The 15,436-nt window shown below is 40.7% G+C and overlaps 1 protein-coding gene across 4 annotated transcripts in view; it reads left to right on the forward strand.

Annotated features, from left to right (window-relative positions):
- Positions 1 to 15,436, forward strand: part of Rev3l (REV3 like, DNA directed polymerase zeta catalytic subunit) — a 153,965-nt gene that overhangs the window by 53,924 nt on the left and 84,605 nt on the right. For all 4 annotated transcript variants that reach the window (XM_052164545.1, XM_052164547.1, XM_052164546.1 and 1 more), the window contains 2 exons: positions 1,874 to 1,948; positions 5,645 to 5,805. In XM_052164545.1, the coding sequence (XP_052020505.1) occupies positions 1,874 to 1,948; positions 5,645 to 5,805 (236 nt within the window). The remainder of the gene's footprint in view (positions 1 to 1,873; positions 1,949 to 5,644; positions 5,806 to 15,436) is intronic.

The following is a 15,436-nucleotide window of genomic DNA, read 5'->3' on the forward strand; positions in this document are numbered from 1 at the left end:
TCCAATGATGTCATTCTTTTCTTATTTCGACTTTTTACTTTGTCCTTGAGTTTTCAGAATTTTGACTGTAGTATTCTTCAGAAAGATGCATTTTAAATGGAAAGTTTTAGAAGTATTTTGAACTTTCTGGGTGTGAATATCAGTGTAATGCCTCCAAGTCTACTGTGAACTTCTGACCCTCTTGCCTTTAACCTCCACAATGCCTGGCCAGTCATAGCATTTCCCCTCACGGGCTTTGTTGGCTAGATTTTTTGTTTAAAATGCCCTTTCCAGTCTGTTCTGAAATCTCACAAAGTAAACATTGACCTGCTTAATGGAATTCAGTAATCAGTTATTGCAAAAGACTATTTTCAGGCCCAGAAATTCTTCTATATGTTCAGATCTACTATTGAAATTCTCAAATCAGCTACATATATAACTTCATTATGGTTTTATCTTCAAGATTTTTAATGAGTTCTTTTTTTATGATCTTTCCTTAGTGAATTTTAGTTAGGTCTTGAATTCTCTTCCTAAGTTTATTTAATTGTCTGTTTTTCCTTAATATTGTACTAAGTTTTTCAGAAAATTCATTCTCTCGAATTTTTGCCAACTAATTTATATCCTTTTCTTTGTGTTCTTACTAGCAATCACTGTGCTTCCTTAGAAGTACCGTAGTACAGTTTGAGTCTTCATGCTTCTTCATGCTGGCATTTGTGCATCCAGTGGTTGATTAGTTCCCCGTACCAGTTTGTGGGGTGACTTTGATAGTGAGAGACTAACTGTTGTTTTGATTGAATGTACTATGCTGACCTGTGTTCCTTATCTCATGAGACTGTGTGTGTGTGTATTGAGCTTTTTCAGTTGTAATCAACACTAGCAGTACCGGCAAGTTTCTATAGCCAGTGGTGGTTTGGGGGTTATATTGCCAGCCAGAAAGTAGTTTCCTTAGCTTGGACCCAGCTAGGTTATGATATGAGTAAGTTTTTCTAGGTCAAGATAGGGTTGGGTGTAATGTGCCTGGTCAAAGATGCTTGTTTGACCAGGCTACACAGAGATGAGTGGTACAGTCAATGCCTAAGAGCTACATCAGTGACGTCATTGGACCCCTGAAGGATGACCTTCCTAGAACCATTTATCCAGCTGTTTTCGAGAGTTAGAATGGATGTGTAGGATCAAGCTTCTAAGAATAGGTTGTTCCATTACTTCTGGCCAGAGGAGAACCACCACTGGCTAGGTTTGTCTAGTTGATTACCCAGGGTCCTCGAGCAGGCCAAGCCGAACTAAACAGGAAGTGTTGTAGGGACCTCAGTTGACTGAACCCACACAGTTGTACAGCTCCTCTTCTGTGTCTAGAGGGATTGCTTGATGGGTTCATTGGTTACCTTTCTATTGGTGTGATAAAACACGACATGACTAAGGTAACTTACAAAAGAGTTTTGGGGCAGGGCTTGGTGTGGGCTTTTGAAACTTCAAGAAAGCCCACCCCAAGTGATATAACTCCTCCAAACAGTTCCACCAAGTGAGGACCAAGTATTCAAACATCTGAGCCTACTCGGGCCATTCTGGGTCAAACCACCTCAGTAGACAGGAACGGCTTCTCTATAGAGTTGTGGTGATTAAATGTAAGGTAGAAATGGGTCACTGCCCCTTTTGGTCCCAAGTTTTGTCAAAGGGGAATCTTTATAACCTTAAAACTGCTTTGGTGTTTCTTCATATATAAATCTCCAATTTAGGTTTAGTTGAAAGCTCTTGGGGTATTTTTAAATGTGTTTTGGGTAATATTAAATGTAAGAAGACTGAATTAGGCCAGCAGAGCCTAATTAGGACAATAAGTTGTATTATTTCATCTTTGAATTACAGAAATGTTTTAAAATGTGTTTTTCTTGTATTTCAGGCCTTTTTATGGTTATCATGAGAAGGAAAGACACTTTATGAAGATCTATCTTTACAATCCTGCAATGGTGAAAAGGTACAAAGATAAATGAAACCAAACTATGAATAAACATGGCTTAAATATTAGAATAATAGAAAGAAGATGATAGAAGAAGGCTTTGTAGTTTATACCACCATTACAGTAAAGACTGTAAAATGTCTGTATACTGAATAGAAAGAGAGCCACTGCTTAGGTTGTATGAAGGGTATTTCAAAGGTAGGTCATTTGTTATGGCCCCTGCCTATTGTTCTGTTTTGGATGTTGTGAGTTTGTTGAATTTTTTGTAAGAGATAACTGATACAGTATTAGTGACCTGTTGACCAGTCCATATGTTCAAGACTAAAACCAACATAATCTTGTAGTTTCAAAATAAGGAGAATTTTGTGGGAGGAAGACTGCAGTGAGAGCACTTTTTGCTGAGTACCAGATGCTTGATATTTTGACTTTTTTGTTTTTGTTTTGCCCTTAGTCCATCCTCTGCATCAAGTAGTTGGATTCTAGATTCTAAAAATAAATTTGACAGGGGCAAGGCCTGAGGTCTGGGGGCAGCCAGATGATTCAGTGAGAAGCCAGTTGCTGCTAAGTCTGACACCTGAGCTGTATTTCCAGGACACAGGTTGTGTAGCAGGGTGCTAACTCCTTTAAATTGCCCTCTGGGCCGGGGACATACCTAACAATAAATAAATGCAGCACAAAGCTTTTTAAGAGTAAATATTCTAAGTTAAACATCTGACATTTAGGCTTATTATTATTAATTAAGTGACTTTAGGCAAGAAACTTCCCCTTCTTCATGTCATGGTTTCCTGTGTTCAATTCTCATGTCTGCACCGCCGCCAGACTGATTTGCTGCTTCTCATCAGCGATACCTTTATCTGTGTCAGTTGACTCATCTCCCATTTAAATGCTAATACTCATAATTTTACTTGGAACACTCGTATACACACATTAATACAAATAAACACACCATCTCTCACATATCTGTTCTTGAAAGATTTATCTCTACATATCAAATGTCTTACCTCCCATCCATTCTTTCCTTATGGTTTCTACCCAAACTAATCCACTGAAATATTTGCTCACTGTCACTAAATTCGTTTTGTGTCTTTACTTTTTGAGCTTGTGGTACCACTTAGAAGACCTTCAAATAACTGCGTATGCCGGTTTCTGAGACTTTAAAGCCTCCTTTGCTTATCCTCATACTTACATGATGATTCATCTTAGTGCTGCTGTATATTGTTGCTGTTTCTTCTTTAATATTGGTGATTGTTCCTTAGGGACTGCCTTTGTGTCTTCATCTTCTCCCTTCCATGTTTACATTATGGATTCATTTTTATCCATAAAAAGTATGGTCTCAATTTTTTTCTTGAGTTCCCAATCAATATATGAAACCATTAACAGGATAAATAGACTAGCAGTGTGGTTAAAAATGAGGACTCACAGAGCAGATTTGATGTGAGCTTTAGCCTTTTCATTTGTGTGTGTGTGAGTTTTAAAGAATACATTGTGGGCTGTGCATGTGAGTTCAGCCGGAGTCACAGGTGGTTGTGAGCCACCCAGCGTGGGTGTCAGGAACCAAGCCTGGGCCCTCTTAAGTGCTGACCCATCCCACCTCTCCAGCCCTTTTTGTGTGATTTTTAATACCATTTAAAATCTCTTGAAGGTTTTTCACTTTGTAAAATGTTAGCGTGGGCTTGTAGTAAGGTTTGCTTGGGGTTAAGCATTTGTAACATATAACCTATTCAGGATATAGAGCTCAGGGGTATGTTAGCTACTTCTGCAGCGTCAGAGCATATTGCGATCATTCCTGTTCATGTTCAGCATGCGAAGCTCTGCCAGGATGTCCCACTATACCAAAACTCAGAATGCTTAAAGAATGCTCTTGTTAATTTTTCTGAAAACAAGATGACAACCAAACCAAAACTACTTTTCTTTCATTCATTCCATTTTCAATAAACACATCACCACCAGTTGGCTTCAGCTCGATTCCTCCCTACCTTACCATCCATCTCCAGTCAGTTCTTCAGGTGTAACCATGTCACCCTTACACTTCTCCTGAATCTTTAGCCGATACCTAGTGATCTTTGTCTTACAACTACCAATCTAGGTTTTCCACCATAGCCTCCTGATAGGCTTGCTTTGTTTGCCTGCTGTTTACTTCTCAAGCAAACTGTACTACGGCTTCCTATTTAAGTAGGCTGACTGTAACCCGACTTCACATTTTGAGTAGGCTGTCCATAATCTGACTTCTGACATTTCTTTCAGTTTTGACACTAGGCTACAGACAGTATCTATGGCTTCCCTTCCTGAATATCCTGCTTCCTTCTGACCTTTCCTCTACCCTATCATGTTAATGTGAAACACTCTTCCTTCCCCTCAGCGAGCTGAGCCTGTGGGTTAGCTAACTTGCTGCTTAGACTGCTCCTCATGAAGGCTTTACGGGGACGCCTCTGCCCTCAGTTCTTGGCATAGCACTTTGTTTGATGTGCATTATTGCTGTTGCTTATGTTCCCTGTTATGAAGGAAAAAGCATTTCGATGTTAACCCTGTCTTGAATGGTGGAGTTGTGATTGCTATGTCTTTGGGGGAATTTTTAGTGGTGTATCTGAAGTTATTTCTGCATTTTTTTTTTTAAATAATGGAAAGCCGAAAAAGATTTATCCAGTGTAGCCACAATTGGCATGAGGGACAAAGACATCTACCTAGGAAACCCTCCCCCCTTACACATAGACCAGTTTATTTTCAACATCCTGAAGTAAGAGTACACTTTAGAAAGCTCACACATACACATGTCATCAGTTTTGCTCAAGGTGTGGTACAACCCGCCATCGATGTCATTAGCTAGGCCTGAGCTTCATCCTTTACGTTACTCTGACATGTTAGAACTGTGTGGATTCTTCTCTAGAGACACGTTTTCATACAGTTGGTATCGGTGCTCTTTTCTTCTCCCAGCATGAAATTTCTAGGGGACCTCTCCCCGTTTTTGGAATTCTTTGAGTAGTTTGAGACTCACAAACGTCTCTAAAATGTTTCCATTTGTCCAGACCAGTTACAATTCCTTTTTCTGTTAACACCTAAGAATGAAGAAGGAACCAAGGTTAGAACATGTTTACCTAGTGCCAGGTAGCCAAGTCTAAGAACCATCTAGGGGCTAGAAAGATGGCTCGGCAGTTAGGAGCAGATCTAGGTTGGGTTCCACGCCACCCACACGGTGGCTCATGGCCATCAGTAACGCCAGCTTCATGGGATCTCCTCTGACCTCCATGCAGTATACTTAAAATACATGGAAGGAAACAGTTGTGCACATAAAATAAGTTAAAAATTGTTTTAAGTAAAAAATATTTGAAAAAGAAAACCAAACAAACCCATTGGCTTTTAGTTACCTTTGGAGGGGCTGGCTCCATCTCCATGGTGATTTGAGACAGGATCTTCTTGGGAAGCCTCGGCCTGCCAAGTGCTTAGATTACACGCAAGTGCTGCCATGCCCAGTAGGAATTTCTCTAATTTTTTTAATGTGGTTTTAATTTTTCCCCATTTATTCCATGAATTATTTTTTCATTGAGAAAAATTCATTTTCCTTAATATAAGACTGTGCTTTAAACTTTTAACTTGAAATCAAATACATATTTCTAGAAAAAGCGAAATGAAAATTTTGAGTATTATTGAGGATATTTCTGTAATCATTGCTTCATTTAATAAAGAACATGATTCTATAACTCTCTTTGTCTCATTTAGGATATGTGAACTTTTGCAAAGTGGAGCCATAATGAATAAATTTTACCAGCCCCATGAAGCGCACATCCCCTACCTCCTCCAGCTCTTCATTGACTACAATCTTTATGGAATGAATTTAATAAACCTGGCTGCTGTCAAGTTCCGGAAGGCAAGAAGGAAAGGTATGGTTACTTTTCAGGCTCAGATTAAGGGCGCTAGGTAACCAGTGGCTTACAGAGTAACAGAGGAATGCTGGCAGTAGGGTGTGAGATGGCAGGAAGAGCTTTGCGGAAGACATTGTTCTGGAGCTGTAGAGGTTAAGAGCTCAGCGGTTAAGAGCACTGGCTGCTCTTCCCTAGGACCCAGGTTTGATTCCCAGCACCCACATAGTATCTCACAACTATTTTTAATTCCAATTCCAAGGAATCCATTGTCATCTTAAGGCACCAAGCACACAACTGGTAAATAGACATTCTCTCAGGCAAAATACCCATGTACATAAACTTACTAGTTTATGGAGATACTTACATGATATATAAATCACCCACTCCTAAGGAGAAATGAAGATTTTTTTCATCTATTTGGAACTATATAGGCATTGTCATAGATTTCAAATATTTTAGTCACTTTGAAGGAAACTGTTTTGTACTTTGGTACTGAAATCTGCAAACTTCCCAACCCTGCAACTCCTGAGAAATCAATACTAAACTTTCTGTTCATGCATAGTTAACCGTAGTGGGGAATTCGTTAGACTGCCTCGGCTTTTGGCGGGTTGCACACCCACCCAGAACCTCTCCTGATTCATGAATCTCTCTCTCTCTCTCTCCTCTCTCTCTCTCTCTCTCTCTCTCTCTTTCTCTCTTTCCCTCCCCCTCCCTCCCTCCCTCCCTCCCTCCTTCCCTCTCTCTCCTTCCCTCTTTTTCACCCTCCCTCCCTCTCTCTCCTTCCCTCTCTTTCTCCCCCTCTCTTTCTCCCTCTGTCCCTCCCTTCCTCCCTCCCTCCTTTCCTCCCTCCCTCCCTCTCTCCCTCCCTCCCTTTCACTCACACACACCAGCTAATTTTAAAATGCTTTGACTAGCTCAGTGCCTGGGCATTTCTAAGCCTCCCCTTGGCTAGCTACATTCTCCCCTCCAATCTTCCGTGGCTGGTTGCTCTCTCTCCAGCAGCTCTTAACTCTGACCCCTCTGCTTTCTAGTCATGGAAGTGAGCCTCTTCTTTTCCTCTCACTTGGTCTCTTGCCCACACAGTCTAAAAGCCCCGCCCTGTCTCCCTGTCCGGCAATGACTGTACGGCAATTCTTTATTATCAGTGGAAGCCAGCTGGGGTAGGGAGCCTCAGGTCTGGAAGCGCAGCCACTTGGGAGCCCGAGTAAGACAAAGCATTAGAACCAATCCGCAGTAGGTGCCCGTTTTGTGTATCTAGCATTAATAGAATTGTACACTATGTGGGGACACACTTTTTCTACTTAATAGCATATGGTTAATCCATGTATCATGGATTAGTACTTCATTCCTTTTAGTAGCACAGTAATAGTCTGCTGTGTGTGTATAACCTACATTTTTTGTCTTTTTCAGTTGGAATTTTTTTTCCGTTTTTTTACTCTTGTGTACACTTGTGTGCAAAGATTTTTTGAACATATATTGGGAGTAAAATTTCTGAGTTCATTGGTCTTCCTTTCCTTTATGTAAGAGGTGTGTGTGTACGTGTGCACGTGTGCACTTTACCTACTCTTCTTTCTTTTAGAACAAAATCAAGTGGACTTTTTTCCATCTAGCACATACTTTGTGATGGCCACACTCCCTTCCCTCCTTGCCATACTTCTGCAGCTGGGGCCGCATGCTTGTGTGGCTTACTTTCTTGCCACCGGTTTGTCCTACCTGAACTTTTTGTGCCCATGAATAATGGGCTGTATTTTCAGATCAGTCTCTTTAAGAAAAAATCATTTAGCCGGACGGTGGTGGTGCATGCCTGTAATCCCAGCACTCTGGGAGGCAGAGGCAGGCGGATTTCTGAGTTTGAGGCCAGCCTGGTCTACAGAGTGAATTCCAGGACAGCCAGAGCTACACAGAGAAACCCTGTCTCGGAAAAATAACAAATCCAAAAAACCAAAAAAAAAAAAAAAAAAAAAAAAAAAGAAAAGAAAAAAATCATTTAAAAACTGGGTAATAAGTAATAGTAAACACACCAAAAAAATACAATAATAATAAAAGTTTTAGACTAAAAGAGATAGTAGTGTAGAAAGGATGGCATTTGTTTATCATGGGAAATTTAGAATCTTCTTTGAGGCAACCATCCTGGTTATAAAAGAAACCCAAACCCAAGTCTGCCTGGCGGGTGGACAGTCCAGAGTACGGTAGGACGGCCAGCAGATGCACTCTTGAGTTGAACACGGATAGAGAACTTGAATAGTCTTGAGACATTTGATCCAGTGTGGACTAAAACATTCTCAAATCCAGAATGTGGGTAGGATGTTATTAATCTGGCAGTACATTTAGATGTGGTTGAAGAAGAGAGTGTGGACCCGCCCTAGAGCGTACTCTGACTGGTACTATTGTATATTAGATCTGCTCTCTATAAGTGAGACCTAGTACACACCTCAGTCAGCACCTCAATCAAGAATCCAGATGCTGTCATTATTAGTGGCTATTGAAAAATTAACATTTGTAATCTTTGTCAAGTAAGGATGTTATGTGCAGAGTTCTACTATACAATGTTATATTCACTAGTAGATTTTAAAATTAAATTGGCTCACCAACTATTAATAGTGTCTTTATGTAGAACAATTTAGTTTCAATGAAACTTCTTTTAGAAAGAAAATTTTTGTAGTGACAACATATACAATATACTACATTTTAAGTCCACACAACTAATGACTTGAACCCAGTCTATTATTCCCTCTCAAAGACCAATTTATCTATCTATCTATCTATCTATCTATCTATCTATCTATCTATCTATCTATCTATCTATCTTTATTTATAAACTATAATACTAGCTGATAACCTTGTTTTAATAACATTCTTTTCTCATCTTCTCAGTGATTTGAGTAATATATAAGTCTCTCATAAGAATCCAGATGGTCTGAATCCTTAAATCCTAAAAATCATTAAGAAAAAAGTCATATAAGGAAGGATGAGGTAGGCTTACTGCCCATTAGCTTCTTGACCTCCTATTAACTTCTTTGTGAAAGGATAGCACTTTGGAGCCCTGAAGTAGGTTCACACTTAAAACAGCTAATATATAGTCACTTCAACTTTGACAGTGGTACTGTGATAATTCAGTTGAGAAAGAACAGTCATTTCTAAAACTATTTCTACAATTGTTGGATGTCCATATAGTGTGACTGGGACATAAGTTTATTGGTTTATACTGTATGTGTATATATGCACACGAGCTCTCTCTCTCTCTCTCTCTCTCTCTCTCTCTCTCTCTCTCTCTCTCTCTCTCTCTCTCTCTCTCTCTCTCTCTCTCGGCTGCAAATTAAATCCAGAGATCTGTGTATCCTAGACCAGCATTCTACACCAAGCCACACCCCTCTTTTTACTTTTCATTTTGACATGGGGACTCACTAAGTTGTTCAGGCTGGCCTTGAACTCAGTCTTAGACTTAAAATAGTCCTCCCTCAGTTACCTCAATTGGGATTACAGGCCTGCACCACCATTCCAGATGAATTATACATTTTTAAGTCATTAAAATGAATTACATAATATATGTAAAATATATCATATAAAATAAATATATATGCATGTAAAACGTAAAATATCAAGTATTTTAGATGAAAAATCTGCCCAACCTTGAATTTGAAAGGGAAGTTTTAGATATATCGATGAGGGGGAAAGTGGATAAGTTGGATTTTATTAAAATTTAAAACTTTTGCTCAGTGAAAACACATTTTAAAGAATGAAAAGGCTGAAGAGCTGTCTGAGCAGTTAAGAACACTTGCTTCTCTTACAAAGCACCCAAGGTTACAAGCGCTCACAGGAAGTTTGCAGTGATCTGTAACTCCAGTTCTAGGGATCCAATTCCTTCTTTTGTCCTCGATGGGCACCAGGCACACGCATGGAACCTCTGCATCCAGGCAGCAACTACTCATACAGGTCAAATAAAACCATATGTCCCAGTGGATGAGTCCCTTGGGAATGTCGTACAATGTATTTAGATCATATTTACTCCCTCTCTCTGTGCTTCCCAGGCCCACCCCCATCTCCTCCCCACCCAGCCTTGTGGCCCGTGTCTCAGCTCATCAAGTACAGTTTGTGCTGCCCATATCCACGTAGAGCTGTGGCCTTTGCTGGAGTGGTTTACCTGTGAGGGACCTCACTCTTACAGAAAACTGACCTTCCTCCTCCAGGAGCCATCGGTTGCCAGTATTTCCATAGCTTCAAGTGGCTGTCCAGCTCCCCCTCCATGCCAGAATTGTGCCTGGCTGAAGCGCGCAGAGGTTTTGTGCCTCATGTCTTTACTGCTGCATTTGCCCTGCTGTGTCCTTACTTCATTGCTTCTGACTCTTAAAATCTTTCCGCCATCTTTTCTGCAATGATCCCTGAGCCTTTGGAGTAGGGGTGCGATGTAGATGGCCTATTTAGGTCTGTGCATTCCATAGTGTGTGTGTGTGTGTGTGCGTGTGTGTGTAACCTTGGCCGATTGTGGGTCTCTCTGTTGATTGCCATCTACTGCTAAATGAGGCCTGTCCGATGAGAGTTGACTGTTGTACTACTAATCAATGGGTTTACTTTAAATAGTTAGGATTGTGTCTAATACTATGACCATTTAGCAAAGTAATAGTAGCTTCCTCCTTTAGGGCCTGTGGCCTGTTTAGCTACCAGGTCATGTCCCAATGTCAGTGCCAAGTAATGGCTTTTAACTTGTGGGACAGTGCTTAAATACAACCAGGCTGTAAATGGCTACTCCTAGGACCTTTGTGCCACTGTTGTACCTGTGAGCTGGTCATTTTTTATAGCTTGTAGAATTCATAGCTGAGTAATATTGGTGGTTACTTTTCTCTTCTTGTAGCAGAGCGCCCTTCAAGCACTATGGAGCCTAGCCAGTAGGGATAAGGCTTCTAGGTGGGTAGCAGTTTGATTTCCTTGTGTTCTATGAGTCAGTTATGTAATATGTTTACCCTAGGGTCTTACCTTCAAGTTCTGGAGAGTAATTAAGATCATTGGCAATACCCTGTAATTCATAGATATCATATAAGCACCTCTGATCATCTTTAAGGGGCTCTTAAACTTCCCTCTAGAATTTCATAATCCATGCCTCTTCATCTTGCACTGCTGTCAACATTGTTCTCTGTTTGGTGACTATTGGATGTTACCTCACGTGGTAACAACCCCAAAAGAGCTAACCCATTCCTGGCTCTGGGTTTTTATTTGTTATTCTCTGGTGTTCAGTAGGGACACTCACTGTTGCCCTCTTACGGAGTGATTGTAATTGTGTGTGTGTGTATTTAATGAGGCTTTTCATGTGACTCCTTGAAAGGTTTTAGTGTGCATTATCCCTCCCTGTGGTGGTTTGAATAAGAATGATGCCCATAGGCTAATATATGTGACTGTTTTGTCACCAGAGTCTGAAACAATTTAAATGATTTAAAATGATTTAGGAGGATTATGAAGTGTGGTGTGGCCTTGTTGGAGGAAGTGTGTCACTAAGGGTGAACTTTGAGGTTTCAAAGCCCATGCCAGGCCTACTCTCTCTCTGCCTACAGATCAGGATGTAGAGCTCTCAGCTGCTTCTCCAGCACATGTCTGCCTGCATGCCACCAGTGCGCTCTGCGGTGATAATAGTGGGGTAACCTCTGACGCTGTAAGCCAACCCCCATTACAAGCTTTCTTTTATGAGAGTTTTCTTCACAGCAATGGAACAGTGACCAGCACTTTCCACATAGTCCTGCTGTACCTTAGCATCCCATTCCCACTCCCGTTTAATCCTTTCTGCTCTGTTTTTCTTTAGCCCAGCGTACCACTGCATTCTATTGCCCCTCCCTTGGACAGCCCGCCCCGCTAGAGCCCCTTACTAATTTTCTGACCTCTGTGGGTATGGCAGATGGAATAAACGTATCTGAAAAAGCTCACACCCACAAAGGAGAGAAAACACTCATCTTTCCAGCTCTGGGTTATCTGAGAATTATTGTCCCTACCTCTGTCCATTTACTGCCATATCGCAAGTGTCTTGGGTCCTGGAACCTTAGCTTGTGGCATTGAGGGGATAAAGAAAGGACAGACACAGTGGCAAAGAAGATGGGATCTGGCAGTTTTCTGTAGCCCCCACCTCGATCACCATAGGAACCTCAGCACATTTATTAGGTCCAGCCCTGGGGGGCGGGGCTTAGGTAGTCTGTGTAGGAGGCCTCTGTAGGCAAGGCGTAGACATCCCTCAGAAAGAAGTTGCAGTTGCTAGTCTTTACACACTGGTCAGTATTTCACAAACATCCTACTCAGACTCCTGGGAAAGCTTTGCCGTTCCTCCCGAGCCTGGCCCATGTGGATAATGGCTTTGCCAAGCCTTCCATAGGCCACGTGGTCTTGGAGTTCTGAACGGCACCTGCACGTGTGAAAATACACATTCACTCAGACTTCGTTCATCTGGGGCTTCCTCTACTCTGCACAATTTACCTGTCAATTTCATAAGTTCATTTTTCTTAATAGCTGAGTAAACGTTCTACATTTTCCTTATCTATTTATTAGTTGATGGACATCTAGGCGGTTTGCATTTCCTAGCTATTATTAATAGAGTAGCAATGAACATAGCTAAGCAGGTGCCTCTATACTCGTGTGTATGAGTCTCTTGGGCCTGTGCCCAACAGTAGTATAGCTGTATGGACCATGGATGTGGTAAGAGTAGTTCTAGCTTTCTGAGGAACTTCCACACTAATTTTCATAACGGCTGTGTGACTTTACATTCATACCAGCAATGAATAAGTATTCCTCTTGCCCCTCAAACCTGACAGTATTTGTTGTCAATTGTTTGTTTGTTTGTTTGTTTGTTTTTGAGACAGCGTCTCTCTACATAGTCGTGGCTACCCTGGACTCACAATCCTTTAATTAACAGTGCTGGGACTAAGGTGTGTGCCACTTTACCCTGTCATTTGTTTTTGTTTTTTGGGGGTTTATTTTGTTTTTTGTTTTTATCTTAGCCATTCTGATTGCAGTAAGATAAAATCTCAGAGTAGTTTCTTTTTTTTTAATTTGGTATATTTTTTTATTTACATTTCAAATGATTTCCCCTTTTCTGGCTACCCACTCCCTAAAAGTCCCATAAGTCCCCTTCCCTCCCCCTGTTCGCCCATCCACCTTCCCACTTCCCTGTTCTATTTTCCCCTATACTGCTGCACTTTCCAGAACCAGGGGCCACTCCTCCGTTCCTCTTGGACATCATTTAATATGTGGAATATGCCTTGGGTATTCCACGTTTCTAGGCTAATATCCACTTATCAGTGAGTGCATACCATGATTGATCTTTTGAGACTGGGTTGCCTCACTTAGTATGATGTTCTCCAGATCCATCCATTTGTCTAAGAATTTCATGAATTCATTGTTTCTGATGGCTGAATAGTACTCCATTGTGTAAATATACCACATTTTTTTCTGTATCCATTCCTCCGTTGAGGGATACCTGGGTTCTTTCCAGCTTCTGGCTACTACAAATAGGGCTGCTATGAACATAGTAGAGCATGTATCCTTATTGCATGCTCTCAGAGTAGTTTCAATTTGCATTTCTCTTATAGCTTAGGATGCAGAATATTCTATAAAAATATTTCTTAGTTGTGTTTTTTTTTTCTTTGAGAGCACTGTTTTATTTCCTTTCCTCATTTTTAAATTGGGTTGTTTTCTTAATGTTTAGTTTTTTAGTCCTTTGTATATTCTAAAACTAGCCCTCAAACATATATAGCAGATAAATCTTTTTTTTTTTTTTAGATTCTATAGGCTACCTTGTTACTGAAGTGGTACTGTGTTTACTGAAGAATGCCTTTTAGTTTCATGAAATCTCATCTATTAGTTGTTTGCTTCCATGCATGCCTCATTGGGGTGATGTTCAGACTTACCCTCTGCCATTGAGTTCAAGTGTATTCCCTACTTTTCTCTTGGTCAGATTCAGAATATCAGGTCTTATTTTGAGGTCATTGGTCCATTTGGAGTTGAGTTTTATGCGGGATGAGATATAAGGATCTAATTCATCCTTGTGCATGTAGCTATCCACTTTGACCAGCACCGTATGTAGAAGCTGATTGCTCTAATGTGCTGCTGGCCTCTGTCAAAAATAGTGTTGCTGTAGGAGTGTCAGTCTATGTGGTCTATAGTTTTCTTCCATTTGTTAGTGCCTCTGTTTTTATACCAACACCAGGCTGGTTTTATTACTGTAGTGCCCTAGTTTCCTTTCTATTCTTGTGATTAAAAACCATGACCAGAAGCAACTTGAGGTGAGGAAGAAAAGATTTGGCTTGCAGATCTTGAGTAACAGTCTATTGAGAGAAGCCAAGGCAGGAACTAGAGACTAACCTCAGGCAGAGGCGTGGAGGAACACTGCTGGCTCACTCCACTTGACTTACCCATTCGGCCTTCTCCCATGCCCTGGGACCACCTCCCCGGGGGTGACACCACCTGTAGTGATCTGGACCCTTTGATAGCATTCAAAAAAAATGTCCTGTAGGTTTACCTACAGGTTACTATGATGGGGGCGCATCTTCTCAATTGAGGTTCACTCTTCCAAGATTATGCTGGGTTGTGTCAAGTTGACACAAAAACTACCAAAACCACCACCAAAACTAACCAGTACACAAAGGGTCTAACTGTGTGATATAACTTGAGATCTAGACTAGTGGCACTTACTCCATGCTTTCTTTGTCCAGGATTGTTTAGACTATCCTGGGTCCTCTGTTTCCATGAGATTTCAGTTTCTGTGAAGAAACTTCTGTGAAAATTTGATGAGGATTGCATTGAACCTCTATCTTGCTTTTCATAGGAAGTGAATTTTGCTATTTTTCCTGCTATTCCATGGGCTCTCCATGGATAGTCTCTCCGTCTTCTGAGATCCTTTACAGTTTTCTTTTTCAGTGTCTTAAAGTTTTCAGCCTACATGTTTTTTTTACCTTTTTAGGTTAGATTTATTCCAAGATACATTTTTAGAGGTTTGTTTACTTTTATTTTATGGACATACATGTTTAGCCTTCCTTTACATGTGTTTGCCATGTATATACCTGGTGCCTGCAGAGGCAAGAAGGAAATTAAATCCCCTGGTACTGGAATTAAAAGTATTTGTGAGCTACAATGTGGGCGTTCGAACTGAACTCAGGTTCACTGCAAGGATAGTAAGTGCTCCCAACCACTGAGATACCTCTCAAGCCCCAAGATATATATGTGTGTGTGTGTGTGTGTGTGTGTGTGTGTGTGTGTGTGTGTGTGTGTGTGTCTGTCTGTCTGTCTGTCTGTCTATGTATTTTAGGATATAGTAAATGGAATTATTTCACTTATTTTTTTAATCAGTATGTTTTTCATTTATATAGGAGGACTAGTGTGTGCTCATTTTTATATTGTTACTTTGCCTGTTTATCAGCTGTATGAGGCTTCTGGTGGAGTCTTTAGGGTCTTGTATGTATAGAATCATCTGAAAATAAGAATGCTTTTAATTTTTTGTTCTTTCCTATTTGGATCCCTTTTACTCTGTTTGGCATGTATTGAAGGCTTAAATAGGAATGGAGACAGTGGACATTTTTTGTCTTCTGATTTTAGCATTAGTTCTTTTGAGTTTCTCTTCATTTAACAAGATGTTAGCTATGACTTCCTTTATGCTGTGACACCTCCCCTGCCTTCTTAG

The sequence above is a fragment of the Apodemus sylvaticus genome, chromosome 19, assembly GCF_947179515.1.
Source record: "Apodemus sylvaticus chromosome 19, mApoSyl1.1, whole genome shotgun sequence".
NCBI classification, from domain to species: domain Eukaryota; kingdom Metazoa; phylum Chordata; class Mammalia; order Rodentia; family Muridae; genus Apodemus; species Apodemus sylvaticus.